Genomic DNA, 19828 nt, shown 5'->3' on the forward strand with positions numbered 1-19828 from the left:
ATTATGAAGTAATAAACTAATGGAATGAAGTAATAGCATGACTGAATGAAGTAATAAACTAACGGAATGAAGTAATAAACTAATAGAATGAAGTAATAGCATGAATAAATGAAGTAATAAACTAACGGAATGAAGTAATAGCACGACTGAATGAAGTAATAAGTTCATAACATACATTCATTTAGTTCATTATGTAGTGAATATAGTTCATTATTTACTCCAGCAAGTTTTTATCGAATAAAAAAAAAAAAAAAAATTTTAAAAAAAAAAAAAATTTTAAAAAAAATAAAAAAAAAAATCTAAAAAAAAAAAAAAACGTTTTTATTTAATAAAATATTAAATTAATTGTAAATTAATCATAACCATAAGATTAAGAAAAATGAGTGGCCCTAATTTGGTCTCTAGTTCGGTCTTTAAGGGTGGATTTGTGGTTAATAGGACTCTATATATATATATATATATAATCAATTTTATGATTTTCAGCGTCCTTCTCTCTCCCCACTACTCGATTAATCTCCCACCAGCAATTCCTAAAACCTAATCGCCTTCTAAGTCGTCCCTCTCTGTACTCCTGTCACGACCGTAGCTGATTAAGGATAATCTAGCTCGGGGTACCGTGACTAAGGGGGGGGATAGAAGAAGAGGGGGAAAGAAGTGGGGGAAATGAGAAGAATAAAAGCCAAACGATACTTTAATATTCAAGATGAAATGAAGGAAACAGTACTTAACACAAGATACGCACGATCATGCAGACTCGAGCGGTTGTTCGTACATATTCAAATTAACGAGGTCTTTAAACAAAATAGAATATATCAGAGCTTAGATAAAAGAAACGTTGCCTTTAAAAAGGCACCGCGGAAGCAAAAGAACTCGGTTCCATGTATGGAGACATGAACCTCCGAGAGTTTATTCTTGGTGGATCAACAACACTCACTTCACCCCGCCACCGCTCAACCTGCACATTTAGAAATACATGCAGGGCTGAGTACAAAAAGTACTCAGTGAACACATTGCCGAAATATACACATATACATTTGAAAAATTATTGTCAAGCCATTATCACAGTAACACTCGGGGTTTTATTTAAAAGATCCGAGCTTACTAAAAATATTCACATTGGGCCCTTTTCCTGTACTTAGCCATATCTGATCATCTTGTGCCGTAGAGATGGTGTTCTCTCACGGTCACATCAACATTTTTGTGCCGGGAAGGTGGCCACCTTCCTCGGTCACCAGACCTGCCCTCTGGCCATAGGTCTCCTGTGTACACTAGTCCAAGTAGGGACACCACCCTCACTTGGACCCGAATTCGATTCACAAATCACTTGGCCTGACGCCAAAGTAAACAACAGATAGGCATCATACAAAACATTTATGGCAAGACAACATCATTTGAAAATGAGCGACGAACATAACAAAATCATTTGAAAATAACTTTATTTTTATCCACATTAGTATGTAGGATAGAAAAGTTCACCTCGTACGCTTCCCGAGATTTTTAGGCGTTAAATCCTTGCTTCTCGGTGTTACACTCCTTGCGAGTTCTCCCCCCTTTTTTTTTGAAAAAGAAAAATAAATCGAGCTCTTAAATTTAAAAAAAAATATGTAGAAATTTGAGAATGCACCTAACACTATACGTTCCTTCTATTAAATTCCACATCATAATAATTTGGCATATGTCCAGTTCACGTATTTAAGCTAGATTTTCACTAAGAGAAACTATACTTATTTAATTAATATGCATAAAAGTTTAGTTGTACTCAACATAGGCCTTTTTTTTAAAAAAAAAAACTAAAACTCTTTCGTTAAGAGCTATTAAATTGTAGCCTAATTAAATAAGTTTACGGAAGAGTTTCTGGGATCATTTCACTACAACAACTTATTCCCTATTTTATTACTTCAAGGGCCAAGACAAATAAATAAAAGAGACCCATATAAAAAGGCTTTCCCTTTCCTCCTTCATCACTAAATCCCTAAATCACTCCACAAAATGGAACGACTCCCTCTTCATCTCACATCCGCCGCCGTCACTTCCAGCACTGCAGTCCGCCGCCGTCGCCGGCGGAGGCTTCTCCCTCTCTCTCTCTCCTCTCTTCTCTCCCTCTCGGCCTACTCCACACCGCCGCCGTCTCCGCAGCGAGAACGGCGATGCATCGCCACCACCGCGCGCAGCCACAACTACCGCCGTCATCTCCAGATCTCCCTCTCGTTCAGGTCAGCCGCCACCACGGAGGCTGCTGTCGCCTCGCGCAGCCCCATCCCCCGTCGCCTTCCCCTCCGAATGCATTGCTGCCGCCGCTGCGCATGCACAAGCGGCGGCCCCGGCATCTCCTCCACGCCGTTACTACACCGCCGGCCAGCCTCCCCACACTCTGCTATTACTGACACCCTTCTCCGACAACACCACAACCACCCTCTACTTTCCAAATCAGTAAGAACTTTATCCTAGGTGTTCTAGATTTTTACTTTATTAATTTAGGTGTAAAGTTCTTGTTGTTTAAAACATGTAGATGGATGAAAGTTGTGATTTTGGTGGTTGATTCGGGGATATGGAACTATTTATATTGACGGCGGAGTGCCGAAGCTCTCTGCCGAAGGTCAGGCAGGTTCATCTCCTAAGATAAGTGCATTTACTGTCTTATGTCAGCTCTTCTATTTCATTAGCATAGAGAAGTATTATTCTTAGCATGCTACTTGTGGATCTTGGTGATAGCTCATGTGATATTGATGTTGCCTAGTGCATCTACATAAGTCATAATCTTGAGTATGAATGTATGTATGTGCATGAGAGGGGGTGAAAAGGACTTTGGGCTTACCTTGGTCGGTGAAAGGTGCGTTGAGTTGTACGGCTTGACTAGGCTTGACTATCTGAGCACTCTCTCTCTTTTATTCCTTGTACCTCCTGAGATTTGTTGCTATGTGGAAAGTTGGATATTTGATAGTGATGGGTGGTTTGAAAATGAAGTTGGGGTTTATATACTTGCTAAATTTGAGCAAGTAGCAGGCCTCTTAAATGATCGCATCTCAGTCAAGATTTATTCGTTTTATCACCTATCTCACAATGGCAATTAGTATCTCTGCCAATATTTGGGTATTGTCTATGACAATTATACTCTTCATTAATTGTGTTGTCAGAAGTGTATATCCCCATTTGCAAATCCTACGGTCAAGGTATTCCATGTATTTGGTGGAATAACATGAGTCATTGATCCTTTACCATTGCATTAAATTACCCACTTGGTATGATCCTTCAAAGGATTTCGATTTGATGTGGGAATGAATCCCAGCCCTTCATCAAGTCAAGTATTTTTTTACTCCATTCTGGAATCCGGATTTGGGTTTGATCTTCTATCAAATCTATTAAAGATTTTTATTACTATTTTACTTATCTTACCCCTTCCAGTTTCTATTGTAGGAACAACTCTTGACAAGAGTCAGTGATGGTCTCTCGTCAACCTACCAAATTTCCTTGCCAAAATATACCTCAATTATGGAACGGTTGTCGAGGGTAGCATGTCTCAAATCTAATGTAATAGAATAGGATTTTGGTATTAGGCTTTTATCGAGCTTCTCGCGTATGTACTGGACAAACTTTCATTTGGATTTAGTATATTTGCATATATTATTCTCACGTGTGCCTTGGCTCGATCTCCAAACAGCCCAACGGTTGATTATTTATTACGAAGAGGGATATCGTTTATATCACAGCTATTCTAATGTATAATTAATTATAACGAGGCTAAATTTTAATAATATTAATATCATAAAGCTTCGGCTCGTTACAACTCCATTACTCCAACTTCGACATTGTTGATTGCGTCTGGTGAAGGGGGCACTGTCTACAAGTCGTAGCTAGTTATCCGTCGCTATTGATTCCTACTCCAGTGCGAGAGGGTCAGGTGTAGATTTGATTTTCAGATCAAATATATGATAATCTGTGTATGCAATATTTTGATTGGTTATTGCTTCTAATGGATGGGTAATTGCTGCTGCAGTTTGGCAATTTATGAATTGTTAATTGCTTATTCGTTTGTTGCTTGATATTAGCTTAATAAATGCTTGATAATAGCATTATAATTGCTTGATTTACATATTGTTATTTTCACGCTTGTTATGCCTTAGTACTCGCTTGTTTATGCCTTAGTACTTGCTTGCTCTATGGTTGCTACATTTTGGATATGTAATTGCTTGCTGAGAAGTAGTAGCTAGTTAATACGTTATTATCTGATTGCTTTGTAGTTGGTAAATTTAGGTAATAAAAAGAATGACATTTCTGTGCTTAATAATATATGACATATTGCTTGTTTATAATTTATAGGATGCTTGTTGTATAATTGACAAATGTGGGTTCTTATCCCAGATTGCTTGACTCATGTTTGATTAAGTGACTTTTGCTTGGTATGCCTGTTAATTGTTCAATACAATTAATTAGATTTGTAAGTTCTAGTTCAGTACTTTAGAATTGCTTGTCCATTGTGTTAGAATTGCTTTATACAATTAATTGGATTGATAATTGTTTGTTCGGTATTTTAGCATTGTTTGTCCAGTGTGTTAGAATTGCTTGATAAACGTATTGCTTGTTCGGTGTGTTATAATTGCTTGATAAGCATTGAAAATGTGGGTCAAAAGACAATTCTTGTTTAGTGTGTTATAATGGCCGAGAATGTGCTTGTTAATACATTAGTATTTAGCTATTTCGAATTGTATGCCCGCTGGAATTGCTTGATAAATGTATTGCTTGTTCAGCGTGGTAGAATTTCTTAATAAATCGGTTGCTTGTTCAGAGTGTTCGAATTGCTTGTTCAGCGTGGTAGAATTTCTTAATAAATTGGTTGCTTATTCAGAGTGTTCGAATTGCTTGTTCAGTATGTTCGAATTGCTTGTTCAATATATTGGAATTGCTTGTTCAAGATTATTAATTGCTCCTTTAATGTTCGATTTAATAAAACATTGAAAATGTGTGAAAATACACGTGTATAAATTGCTTACTAATGGATGGGAATGTGCATGATAAGTGTAATGGTTTACATCGTGCAACACATAACACAATTAAACAATGGCTAAGAGAGGAAGACAACTGCTGGCTCTGCAGAAGAGGAGGACTCTCGAAGGAAATCTATAGAAGCTCAAAAATAAGTTCATGGATGACGTAATGAGTACGACAATACGCCACTATGAAGAGGCGCAAAAGAAAGGACGTGTTGATGTTGAAAAGATGGTTGCAGAGTATCCCGGACCATGAATAGTGAATGATATTGTTTTAGGACAATGAACGTCACTGTGTTTTGTATTAAATTTTTTTGAATAAACTAATTCTTGATGGTCGATGATTGTTGGTTTCTTTTGGAGTATACATTGATGGTTTTTAGATTACTATTTTGTTTGGTGTAGACATTGAATGTTAAACACGCATAAGACATTATTTATAATGGTAAACAAATTTTGACATATTGGTAAGCAATGTCTACATGCGGTCTTCCAATGAAATAAAAATCTTCTTCCACTCTTTTCCTCTTTTCAGTATCAGGCAAGGCCAGGGAGTTGCTCTCAACTCTTTCCCAAAATCTAGTATTACATCTGAAAACTGACATGCATTTTAATACCCATAAGTAAGCAATGTCACATATTTAAACAAGCAATATGGCATACAAAATCAATATGGGGAAATGAAAACAATCAATCAATTAATTACGATCATTCTTTAAATCTGAATTCCATGAAATTTAATTACAAATACATAAATTTCATTTGCAAGCTTATGAAATCAGAGAATTTCTTCAATCGTCTAGGAATCCCCAAACACTGACATGCAATTTAGTAAACATAAGCAAGCAATATAACATATTCAGTCAAGCAATCTGATAGACAAAATCACAAAATCTGTAAGGCGTAATACAAACATTTAATCACTAAATTGCAGTAAGTTATGAAATATAAAACCCACGATTCAATTCCCAATACATAAATTTCATTTACAAGAGAAGATACAAATTTGTGAGTCCAATAACATATCAAATTCGCAAAATTCAGTCATCTATCAAAATCCTTGATCTGTAATAAGCAATTTAAAAATCACATGATTATAAGTAAATATTTACCGTTTGTGAAATTAGTGAATTGGACGTCAACAGAAACATTAGTCTCCATGGATTCAATGAAGATGGAAGATTTAATGAAGAATTACAGAGAGTGAATATCTGCGGAATTGAAGGAAGAATTACACAGATTGAAATAAGTAGAATGAAAGTAATGCAAGCGATTGAGAGAACTACAGAGATTGAAGGCGATTTTTTGCTTAAGATTTGATGTATTAACTACTGAAATTGAAGAAAGAGAGGAGGAGGAAATACCGTGATCTACGTTTGGAGAGAATCTGCTAGAATGTTGGTTTCCAATTAGGAGGAAATACCGTGATCTACGTTTGGAGAGAATATGCTAGAATGTTGATTTCCAATTATAGCCTTTTGCATTATTTCTAATTTTTTTTATTTAAAACCAAGACTGCCACATGGCAGATTAAGGATGAATCTGGTTGAGAATCTAACGTGTTCTAATTAGTGGTACAATGTCATTTTAATTAGCATTGTCATTTTAGCAATTCCCTGGCTTTTTTACAAAAAACTTCTTCAATCTCCCCGCTCAATAATCTCTCCCCCCAATAATATCCCAAATTTGAATAATTTTCTCTTTTCTTTGTAGTTTTTGCGTGTGTTTGGCCCTATGAAACAGTTTATATTTTGTTTTTTTTCGTTTGGTTTAAAAAAATCATTTGGTTTTTTTAGGATTTTCCGTGGGATGAATTTTTTTGAAAGGAGATCAAAATCATGTTTTTGTGATTTTGGGATAAAATTGGGGCATTTTAAAACAAATTAGATCCTTTGAACTCATTTTTAATGTAGTGATCTATATTTTGTAAAATATGTGTTCATTTTTGCACTTACTATAAAGGCAATAAAATTTTTAGTCAAAAATATCTTTTTAAAAAAATTATAGTTCACTATAAATGAAATATAGCCAATATAAGCATGCATCACAAGGGGTTTAAACCCAGGGAATTTTTTTTTAAATATTTTTTTTCTTTGAGATAAAAAAACGGGGATTATAAGCTCATAAAAAATTTTTTAAAATTTAAATGGAATCGTCCCCCTAAGCATTTTTTTATTTCACTATATCATATATACATCCTATAATTTCCCTTTACTTCATAAAAATGAAAACAACATTTATTTCACTAAAAACGTCATATGCACCTAATGCCCCAATATACTTCACTAAAATGAAAAAAATTGGGGCTATAAAGAATGTTGAATTTTACTTCACTATCCCCACAATATACATCACTCTATATGCTAAATTATTTTTCCGAAATAAAAAATTTTTTAACTATAAATAAAACTTTTCCCCGAAATATCAAACCTATTTCTTCACTATAAACAATTTTTTCTTATTTTAATTGAGTTTTTTTTTGTTTGAATACTTCTTGGTTAACAACTTATTTCGTTGCGTACCTTTTTTTTTAGTTCAATACAAGTTGAATTATTTTTCCCAACCTTTTTTGCAGTTTTTGTTTTTTTTTGGTTGGCTTTTAGGAATTGATTCACTTTTTTAGTTGTTTATTTTAATATGCAATTAATTAGTTTATTTTGTTGAACTATATTTTGTTAAATATCTTTTTGTGAAAAAAAGAGCTATTAAAAATCAATTAAAAATCTATATCTATGAACTACATAAATAAAAAATTTGAACAAAATTTAATGTAAGTTATAAAAAACCCAAAATATAAATAAACCCGAATAGGTATTACAAAAAGGGTTTGAACCATGTTATGAACTATATCAGTTTTACAATTGTTTAATTTAAATGCTGTTCCCCCCTTGTTTATTTTTTTTTTGTCTTTGTCTTTCTTTACTTTTATCTGACTTAGAAAGATTATTTGGGTTTTCCATCATATAAAAAAAAGTAAAAAATGATTAATAACCATTTCAAAAAAAATATCTTGGACATAACAATATTCAAACACAAAAAGATCACCCAATAACATGCAAAACACTTCATTTAAACCCTTAAAAACTTCCCGTAAGCACTTTTACTTCGAGATGAAAAACAGTCCCAATAACATGTATCACAAACCCTTTTAAACTAACCCCCGGGAAAACTTTGATTCTTCATTTTTCTTTCTAAGATAAAAAAATTTCATATAAAATAGATCCAAAAACTTCACTTTTAAACACATTTTTTCTTAATTTAGTTAAAAAAAACAGTCCCCTAATAACATGGATCCAAAAACTTCACTCTAATCATAAAATTTTATCCTTTTTAAGCACATTTTACTTAAAGAGATGAAAAACCCCGTCCCCTAATAACATGCATCACAAATCTTCATTTTTAACCCTAAAAAAACTTCCCTTTTAAACCTTTTCTTCACTAAGATGAAAAAGAAATGCACTATAAGCATAATCCAAAAAAAATTTTCTTTAACCATGGGAAAAACTTTTAAAGCCTTTTTCTTCCCGGGATGAAAAAGCGGATCACTTTAAAAACATGGATCACAAAACTTTCCTTTTAAAATCTTCCTTTAAGCACTTTCTTATTTAAAAAGAAAAAACCCCGGGGCCTTTTTAAAAAAAACCGGGGTCAAAACACTTCCTCTAACCTGAAAACCCCCTTAAACACATTTTTCTTCCGAGATGAAAAAACATATCATTGATAACATGCATCACAAACTTTTTCCCCTAACCATGAAATAACCTTCTGGGGTATTTTCTTTTGGAATTAAAAACCTGCACTTTAAAAATGGATAATTCACTTACTCCCAAAAATGGAATCTTTTTTCCGTTTTCATTTGAGATGAAAAAAAAAATCACTATAAGCCGAATCACAAACACTTCCTCTAAGCAGGATCAAAACACTTGAACTCTAACCATGGCCTTCTCCCCAAGGGGTTTTTCTTCTTTTAGATGAAAAACCCAGGGTCCATAAGGCGGGGCATCCGGCAACCTTCCCCAACCTGATATCTTCCTTTATGCAAATTTTATGCCCTCACAAACACTTAAATCTAACCATGGAATACTTCACTCTAAGCGCGTTTTACTTCACTAAAATGAAAAAACAGTCACTATAAGCATGAATTACAAACACTTCACTCTAACCATGAAATACTTCACTTTAAGCCAATTTTACTTCACGAAATGAAAAAAATAGTGCACTATACGCAGAATCACAAACACTTCACTCTAAGCATGTAGTACTTCACTCTAAGCACATTTTAATTCACGAAATGAAAAACAAAGGTACAATAAGCATGGATCACAAACACTTCACTCTAACCATGGTTATAAAAGTTCTGAATTTTCACATTCATTTTTAAAAATATTTTGGTTCGATCCGGATATATCTCAAAATTTGAATTTTCAAATCGATTTGGATTAAGCAAACCGAAATGCTTAACCATATAGAAAATCAAATAAAAGCAAGATTAAAACGACCACAAATATAAAAAATGATTGAAAATAGTTTTCAATCACCGTCTTCAACGTGACATGAACGTCGGAGGAAAACGTGATGGAGTTTGTCGATAAATGACAACACATCGCTGACAAGAATCTCCTCCTCATACTATTCCTAAACCCTACCAACCCTCCCTGACCGGAAACCTAATCAGCGCCTCATTCACATCCATGTACCTTGGTGGGGTCCACGACCTCCTCCCTATAATGGAAGAAGCCGTTTCCTGTGATTGACCGAAGATGATTGCATGGAGATGAGTTGGGTGGAATCCCTTCTCTTCTTTGCTAATTTGGATGACGACGAGGAATCGACTGAGGAGAATAGACAAGAGACGAGGAAATGAAATGTTCAAATGATATATATACATTAAACTACTTTCACCCCTTTAGATACTATTTCCTTTTAAATATCATCCATTGGATGAAAGCAGGAGGGTCCAGATTAAAAAATCGAATTTAATCCCGTCCCGCATTATTGGTCTAATTTCGTGCATTACCAGGGGATAATAGTAAACATAAACTGTTTGGAAACGGAAGGTCCGATAATTAAGCAAATTTGATAGACCTTTCACCTTCTCGCTCCTCTGTCATTCCATCCATCACACCACGATCAAAAACTTCCTCTCCTCTTCAACATCCGTCAAACCCTAGCCGCGCCTTTGAAAACCCTAGGACTTCCGCGACTTCGATGACACCGTGAAAAGGTTCGACCGGCGACGATTTCGAGTGTTGAATATCCCGTCGCAGTCTGCGCGCCTCGTCCACTGTCATATCGGTGTTCCATCCACGTACGCTTAAAAAGTTCCAATTTTTAGCGCGATTTCTTAGATAAAATGTGAAATTGTGAGTATTAGATGTCGGGTTATGTAAAATTGGAAGTTCATTGTTGATTTGTTAGTGGTATGTGTTCGACAGAAGTTTTGGGGATGAAATCGACATGAAATTGGTTCGTAACGTTGTGTATGTTAGATTTGCAATGTCGAAGAGAGGCCGTCCATTCAAAAGCACCGACGCAATCCGAAGGTGAGATACGCCATGTGTATGAAATTGATTATGTGGTTGTCCTTATTTTTGTTCATTATTGAACGTTTTCTATACATTTTTTGATTTTATTTTATGCATTACAAGTCTATTGTCTCTCTGCTTATGCTCGTCGATGACCTGGTTCGTTACATTATTCAGTGACTTTTATGCATAATTTGATTGGAAGTGAACATTATTGATTTATGCGTTTAGTAGAAGGTCATGTGTTTGGAGGTGTCCATCTGATAACTTGTGAGTTTTACAAACTAGTGGGTTACTTAAATACCGATGATGCATTATTGAGTAGTAGTTGTACATTGTTAGTCTTTATTTGTGCGTTACATGTCCAGTCAACTCGTTATATTATTGCTTAAATTGGTGTACAATTGTGATACATTATTCATTTCAAAGGCGCATTATTATGTTGGTCGCACCATTCTTGATATATGTGTAGTAGTATTGATCATGTGGATGGAGATGTCCACTACGAGTAGTGAGGTTTAAGGACTAGGATGTTTGTTTTATACCATTTGATGCATTAATTATCGATTTGAACATTGTTAGCCTTTATTTGTGCATTACAAGTCTATTGCATATATGTTTTATTCGTTCATAAATTTGGGTCCATTGTTTTAACATTACTCAAACCATGTTGTGCATTGTTTTGTTGATCTCACCAATTAGTGAGCTATGGATCCAGATATCGGGCATTTCGATGGAATTGTGCATTTTTATCGTTAATTCCGCATTATACAACATTTTGGAACGTATTCCATCTCTCGGTGAATGTTGCTATAAGTCGTTTCCTTTTTTGCATTAATTAGATATTTATCTCGCATTATTCGGTTGGATACCAACATTATTGATGTTGGTTGCAAATCTTTAAGCATTATTCAATACATAATTTGAATTATTTGTTTGGATTTCATCATTATTGTTCTTTATTGCTGCTAGAAAAAAGTTTCATGCATTATTTAATAGTCTTGGTGCATTCTTTTGATGTTTTTTGGCATTACAACAGTATTCCATAGCTAATCTAATGTTTGTAGAAGTTGTAAACGTATTTTTGAGATTTTGTAGAGCATTTTCGCACTATTGTACGGTCATTAACATTATTATAAAGTGCGCTATGTATATTAGTCAGCTTATTATTATGCATTAATGTAAATTGTTTACTTGTTCGTTTTTGCACGACCAAACATCCAAGATTGGCTATAGATGAGGCGTGACGATGTTCGCCTCTAGCAATTGCCCACAAATTTAGGGAGAGACTTAGGGAACAACGAGACAGTAGAGGCTAGTACATCTAATGAAGATGGGGAAAAGAGGAAGGCACGAGGAAAAAGGTTGACCACCTATACAGGGAATGCACGATGGACATTGAATTTGTGGTTCGAATGCTTTGGATATCTTAGAATGTTTTGGATTTCTTGGTACTAAATATTTTGGATACTCCCGAACTAGGTGTTTTTAAAAAGTTTTGGATATGTAGGTACAAAATGTTTGCTTCACAAACTGGTAATTGCTTCATATAACTTAATAATTATAAATTATTGCCTAATAATGTACAATATACAGGAATAATGTATGAAAAACCATAGAACAAATTAATGTTATACATTGTGCACACTAAAATACATATAACTAAACAAATAATGTAAAAAAGTTAATTTATAATGCACGATTTTACCACCGGATTTTTACCGAAGAACTAACGTTGAAAGATGAAGAGAAGAAAGAACGATGAAAGAGAAAAAAAAATCTGGGAGAAGAAAAAAACCGATGCAATATTTGGTGAGGAGAAAATTATGGACTTTCCATAACCACCAATATTGTCATTCCCTAAAAAGCCCTTTTCCATATTTTTAATGAATAAAAAATGTATAATCTTAATTTCAGCCATTAGATGTTAAGAATGAATGGTTGAGATTAAAAAGGAAAAAGCATATAAAATAGGAAAAGCATATGAATACACCTCTATATCTATATATATAGGTCCATGATCAATTGAGATTTTTAGGGTAATTGAGAAATGAGATGCAATATCATCCACTCATTTTAATTAAATGAGTGGTCCAGATTTTGCCACATAATTATTTTTAGATTAGTTTATTACAAAAGGGTATAATGGTAATTTTATGGTAATTAAATTCAGCAACTCCCATCTTTTGCTCTCGCTTCCGTCTCTCTCTCCATCTCGAGGTGTTCCTTCCATACACCGAGGAATCTCCTTACACAAAATTGCACCTCGAATCAGCTCCTTTAAAAATCTCATGATTGTATTCCTCCATCGAGAGAGAATTGGAGATAAGAAAATCGAAAATCGAGAAGAAGATGAAAATTGAAACCCTAGGTAGAATCAACGTCGTACGGACTATGCAAAAGAAATGCCTATCGAGATTGGTGAAACCGAATTTCCGACGAGTTTGGCGGCGGAGTACAAATTCGAAGGTGTGGAGAGAGGATCGAGTCGATAAGCTCGATCTGGAGCGACGACATCGGGCCCCATCTACCTCGCCGCCTCCGGGCGCATGACGGTAGTGTTGTTGCAATTATTTAATTAGTTAGATGAAATCCTCAATTCGGATGAAATCGCGAATCCTCAATTCAAATGAAATTATTTTAATTTATTAATTTAAGGTTGTTGTAATTATTTAATTAGTTAGAATTGTTGTATATTTGCAGATTATATGCTCACTTTGACCTCTCTCTATGCTCCGCCACCGTCCCGCGCATCCGTCGCGGCGAAATCCTCCACCGTCTAAGACCGACTCCGTTTCCTCCTCGCATCTCCAACCGCTTCTTTGATTCTGTGATTTGGGTGATGATAGTCGGGAGGAATTGGATCGGGATCGGGGAATAAGCTTAATCATAATGCACTCTAGGTGTTTGGTGATATTCCCCAATCGGGAATTAGTCATCTCCCTTTTTAATGTTGCTGTTACTGTTATTGTCGACATTAATTATACGTGAAACGCTGCAATCCTGACATTAATTATATAGTTTGTCGAGATGAAAATATTTTATTATCGACATGAATTATATAAATGCCGACATAATAACGTCATATCGATGTTAATTGGCGTGAGTGGCCGTCGACATAAATTTGCGAAAAAATGCTTGCTGACATAAATCATAATAAAACATTGTCAGTTGTATACGAATTATATGTGAATGCTAAGTCATGACATAAATAATATAGGTCGTTGATATGAAAATATATGTTGCTGAAGCATTAATTATTTTGTAAAACGCTGCTGCTGACATAATAATCGGCATAAATAATCAGTTGTTGACATCGTAATACATAAAAAATTGTCAACTATACGCACAGTTTTCGCCAACTATGTTACATACTACGTCAATTATACGTATAAAGCCTATGTCAACTACACATGATAACATGTCAACAACAATTATAAGTCATGTCAACTACACGTACAAGCATGTCAACAAATAACTCTGTGAGTTGTTTTTTAGTTGTTAACGTATACTACAAGTTATTGACATTTTCATTAGTTGCTATTATTAGATGCTCTCTATTGACATCTATCGTATGATTTTCTTTTTTAATCTTAAGATTTGTCGAGTTGTACACACTCTATACAAGCCGGCAACATTTGGTTATGTTTCGCTGAATGCTTTCAATACAAATGAGTCGCTTCTTTCCGCGTCTTCCGCCGATGAGGTCGTTCGACCACACAATCCCGCTCTCGGAGGGTAATTACAGCAAATACAATTCATGTTTTTAAGGTTAATTATAATTAAAAATCACAACTATATATACTACTCAAGCAATAACAAATAATATATTTATGTCAACTATGGTACATCGTGTCAACTATGACATACAAGCTCTGCCAACTACGATACATATCAAGGCCAACTACAATATACAAGCTTCACAAGCCAACTATAAAGATACTACGCGTCAACTACACGCATGCCCACAAGCCAACTACACGCATGCTCATGTCAACAACAATCGTGAGTTGTTTTTTAGTTGTTAACACATACTACAAGTTATTGACATTTTCTTATTACTTGGTGATATTTGATTTGCTCTATTGACATCTATCGTATAATTTTCTTTTTTAATTATAATACTCCCTCCGTCCCACTTTAGAGTCCCTGCCATTACTTTTGCAAGGAGTCCTGCTAGAATATTCCATAGTCAAAATAAAGTCTCCACATTCCACTCATCTTTTTTCACTCACATCGTATTATAAACTAATATATAAAAGTAAAGGACCTAATTCCACTATTTTTTTTCACCAACTTTCCTATATATTTCTTAAAGCCCGTGCCGAACTCAACCGAGACCCCTAAAGTGGACGAGGAGTATTTGTTTCCGAGTTGTCGACACTTTATACAAGCCGTTGACATTTGGCTATAAAGTTGTCGATATATTTCAATATAACTTGTCGAACCGATTAACATTTGATATAACTCGATAAGTTCAAAAGTCGAACTACAAAATAGTTTTAAAATCCATCCAAAATAAGTTAACATCAAACACTAAAATCACTTGCTCACTTTGCTTCTACGACTCAAACAACTCCTTGCATTTGTTGTTTAGCTCAAGCAATTTGTTCATGTTCGCTTCATCTAATCATGAGTCGAATAACTTCGCAACCTCCGGGTTATTAAAATCAAGCAATCTCTTCGTGTAAAGAATACATTTGTCACCATATCTGATGGGAGTAGGTTCCGAGAAGACCCAACTCCACCGTCATCTACATCAAGACTTTGTTCTTCATTCTCTCGTCGCTCCTCCTCACATGAATGTATCTCTCTTATACGTCCTAAACCAAAACTTCTCGCACCGGTCTCTCTATCTTCTACCGAAGATGCCTTACTTTTCCATTCTTTTCATTAATGAAAATGTCCGAGGAAATAACGCTTGCCTCGTGTAATTCTTGTCTAAGCAGCGTAGCCGCATATGTTAAAAATGCATGTCAATTACTAGGTAAGGTCAACTCAATACACAAGCCACTTAAATAACTAATAATACAACTTATGTCAACTATAGTACAAGCTATATCAACTACACATACAACCCAATGTATTCATGTTAACGGTTAATAATCTGTAATGCAAAATGTAAAACATACCATAAGGAAGGGAAGTGGTCCTGCAAAGGCGTTCTTCTCTGTCTTCGACAAATTTCTCATTGCAAATTTGAGCACATACATTGTATATGAACAACAATTGATATTTCTCACGTTATCGAGATCATCAATTATCTCTCCAATCTTAGATTTTATCATTCCACATGTTGATTGCTCAATCAAGACTGATTCTAATAGGACTAAGAACATTCTCTTGAGCTGTGTTCCTCTTTGAAGTTCTGCTAACATAAATTGTTCAACAACTTTATGGTTTACGTTTCCTGATATCGTATTACATTGTTCTGCTATCTCCCTCATGAAAGGTGCATTACTTTTCCACTTATCTCTGGAGTAAGTAATGTCACCTCTTGGAAATCCGTATACAAGCTCCACATCCTCTTCAGTTATATGAATTTTTCCCCCATTATAAAGCTTTATCTTGCACTTTTTTTCATCAAAACTTTTTAATAATGAGAATGTTAATCTACTAGGAATGTAATCAATGTTGAAATGTAGAACACTCTCAAAACCCAACTCCTTCACAGCATTAATCTGTTCCTAATTCAGTTTGCTTATTGCATCAACAAAAAACAACGGTTTCCTTTTCACTAGAAGCCTTTGAGATAAATTTTCAACAATCTCAATCTGTTTTTCATCCTCTACACTTTTCTTTTGTTTTTTCTCAATAATCATTAACTCTTTCTGAGATACTAAGGTACTCCTTTTTCGCTTTGATATTTTTCTGTTATTGGTTTAAAATCAAATATAATAAATCTATATCAATTATACAAAATATCATGACAATAACAAGTATACTCTGTTGACAGCAAGTGCATGTATATTACTAAAATTACGTCAATAGATATACCAAGCACAATTAACAGAAGTTCAGGCATTAAGTATACTCTGTCATTAACAGATATATCCAATATATAGCAAGAACAATTATCTTATTACTATTATGTCAATAGTTAAAGTTTATAATGTTGACATACCCTGTTGATTATCTTATAAAGTTTATGGCAAGCATACCATGTTCATATAAATATGACTATGCCAACAACTATTCAAAAAACACACAATATGTCAATAGCTATTGATATACTACTACAACCATACATATGTTTTCTACAGTCATCCTAACAGCCATTCAAACAAGCATACACTATGTCAATATAATTATGTCAACACCTATTCAAACAAGCATACACTATGCCAATAGCTATTAACATACTACTACAGCCATACATATGTTTTCTACAACCATCCTAACTGTCATTCAAACAAGCATACACTATGTCAATATAATTATGTCAACAGTCATTCAAACAATCGTACACTATGTTAACGGTATATTATTATAGCTATGTCAATAACTATTGTATAAAATGTTAATAATCTTTAAAATTTAAACAAATCCTTAATTGGAAGGTGATGCTTGTCCTCTTCCGATTTTTTCCAGAAGCATTGTTCCTTTCCAACTCTTCCGATTCTACCATCGCTAATCAACCAAAAAAATCAGCAGAAATCGATTTCATAAGAAAACAAATCCAGATGTGTTGTAATACACTAAAATCGAAGCAATATATTTAAAATTTGAATCAATTTCTTAACCTGAAGAAGTCGCTTCAACGACCGCCGATTTGGAATGCCTTTTTCTGGATGCAATCGCCGCTTCAGCTTCAACTATTTCTTCAATCCTCATTTTTCAAAATTAATTGATGTAGAAAACTGACCGAAATCTAAGATTAGGAGATGAATCGCGACGAAGAGGAGAGAAGATGCAAAATTGTATTTAGAATCGCGATGAATCGCGACAGAAACTTGGGAGAGAACTTTGAGAAACCGTTCGAGAGTTTTACAGAGTATTTAGAATATATTTTAAACATTTTAGAACTGAAATGACAAAAATACCCCCTGTTGACATAAACTACAGGCTGTTGACATCACGCGAATGAGTGGTTGTGGTTGCATCTCAATTCTCAATTAGGCCCAAAAATCTCAACCTAACAAGACCCTATATATATATATATATATATATATATATATATATATATATATATATATATAGGGACATGTTAGGGTGCCACCACCCCTTAAAATAACACCATACCACCATTTCTAGCCAATCATTTGTACACGTGGACGAATAATAAGCTCGACACGTGGCAAAAAAAAAAACCCCCCAAAAAAGACGGGCAGCAATATGCTGGCCTTTAAACAAACAATTTTTTTTGAACAAGAATATCCAACACGTTAGGACAAACAATCTATAAATTGCATTGTCTAACGTGTTGGATATTGCTGCGTGTAACGTTTATAATATTGTCAGTATAAGCGTTGTCACGTTGTCATTTTAAGAGGGGTTGTCATTTTAACACAAACCTATATATATATATATATATATATATATGTATATATATATATATATATATGTATATATATATATACGGGTTGTGATCAATTGAGATTATTTAGGCTAATTGAGAAATGAGATGTAATATCAGCCACTCATTTCTATTAAATGAGTGGTCCAGATTTTGCCACACAATAAATATTATTAGATTAATTTAATATGAAAGGGTATAAGGTGTTGGGGTTTCGCGCCTTGCACAACGGAAGTCATGCATAAACAAATAAATCAGATCTACAGATCTATTTGACTGATTATGGGATCAATTAATCACATGTTAAACAATCAATTGCACGCTAGAACACATATAATTCACAAACAAGGAATAAGAACCCTAATTCATGAATTTCCTACGGATTAGGGTTACCGATCTGATTCTCCAAAGAATCGACGATTGCTTGCTCCTTCTCCACATGAAGATCTTCGTACTCGACCACGAATCTTCTAATATGTATCCCGAACTCAGAATCTGACCTTTGGGTGGGCAAAGCTTGTCAGAATCGAAAAGGGCTTGACTAAACAGAAGACAGAATTCCCAACAGAAGGGAAGGGAAAATTCCGTCTGCTCTGGAGAGAGGGAGCACGAAATTAACTATGAAAATTCATTAAATTAGTCTTCTATTTAGTCTCCTTTATATAGAGTTATGATGGGCCAGATTAGGGATCCATGGAGGTTGGATTTGGGTCAAACCTATTGGACTTTTACTAATTAAATTGAGCCTCAATTTAATACAAGTCCAAACAGAATATTATTATCATCCACTATAGTATAATAATATTGACTGCCCATCCAATCCCAAATTACGAGTAATCCGGGCTTTACCTCTTTAATTTATTATTTCCCGTGTTTAAGATATAAATATCCACTAATTAATTTAAGTCTGCTATTTGACTTTAATTAATTAATATCATTTTTTCCAAGAGTTGTCTAGTTCAAAATCTTTATTTATTATTCTGGAATAAATTCCAACCGGCCGGGTTTCTGAATAATAAAACCTTTTTTCGAACACCTCTTGAGGATATTATCAAACTAGACTCTCCCAGCACATGATTCATTGCAATAACAATACTAGCACCTCTAGACATTGATCACCACTACCCAAGATATCAGGATTCTTGGATTGCGAAAAATCCGCACCATTTGATAAATCAAAGTAGTGCGTAATCAATATCGTATGCTCAATGTTATATCAACAATGATTAAGAAATACCAATCACCGAGACCTCGTCTTTCGGTAAATAGCAAGAAAGACTTATCTCAACAGTTAGATCCTTCAATGCTATACCACACAGTGTCGTTTATTTCCTAAGGTAAGGAAACATGCGGACTGACACCGCAACCTTTCACGATAGGTAGCCAAAGCCTATCTAGGTTGTGAAATTTTATTTCTCTTCTACAAAGGACCGATTGCGTCACCTTCTGTGAACATCGTTCACGACCAGTCTACTATGTAGAAAAATTAGACTTGTTTGCTTCTTATACATTTAAATGTTTGAGAAACATCTTATAAATGCACAAGCAAACATCAATGCGATAAAATTACTACTTCTCGCCTTGGGTTAAAAGTGGATTGTAGAATTTATTGTATCCAAGCAATTCTATCCGTGCAATATGCTATTATTATGATTAATTTAATATGACCAAGGGTATAAGGGTCTTTTCGCGTTTTAATTTAGGGTTCTTCATCATATTTCATCTTTGATCGGCGATTCTGGTGAGAATTTCATGATTCAATCCTATCATTGATACATTGATTGAATCTATTTTAACGATTT

At 34.5% G+C, this 19828-nt stretch overlaps 1 protein-coding gene across 1 annotated transcript; it reads left to right on the plus strand.

Moving 5' to 3' along the window:
- Positions 1 to 1167: 1167 nt before the first annotated feature.
- LOC125189718 lies at positions 1168 to 3630 on the plus strand. The gene is made up of 3 exons (XM_048086961.1): positions 1168 to 1211; positions 1942 to 2430; positions 2510 to 3630. The coding sequence occupies exons 1-3, from the start codon at positions 1168 to 1170 to the stop codon at positions 2565 to 2567; spliced, it is 591 nt and encodes a 196-aa protein (XP_047942918.1). The 3' UTR covers positions 2568 to 3630.
- Positions 3631 to 19828: the final 16198 nt, after the last annotated feature.

Source organism: Salvia hispanica, chromosome 5 (genome assembly GCF_023119035.1).
Source record: "Salvia hispanica cultivar TCC Black 2014 chromosome 5, UniMelb_Shisp_WGS_1.0, whole genome shotgun sequence".
NCBI lineage: Eukaryota > Viridiplantae > Streptophyta > Magnoliopsida > Lamiales > Lamiaceae > Salvia > Salvia hispanica.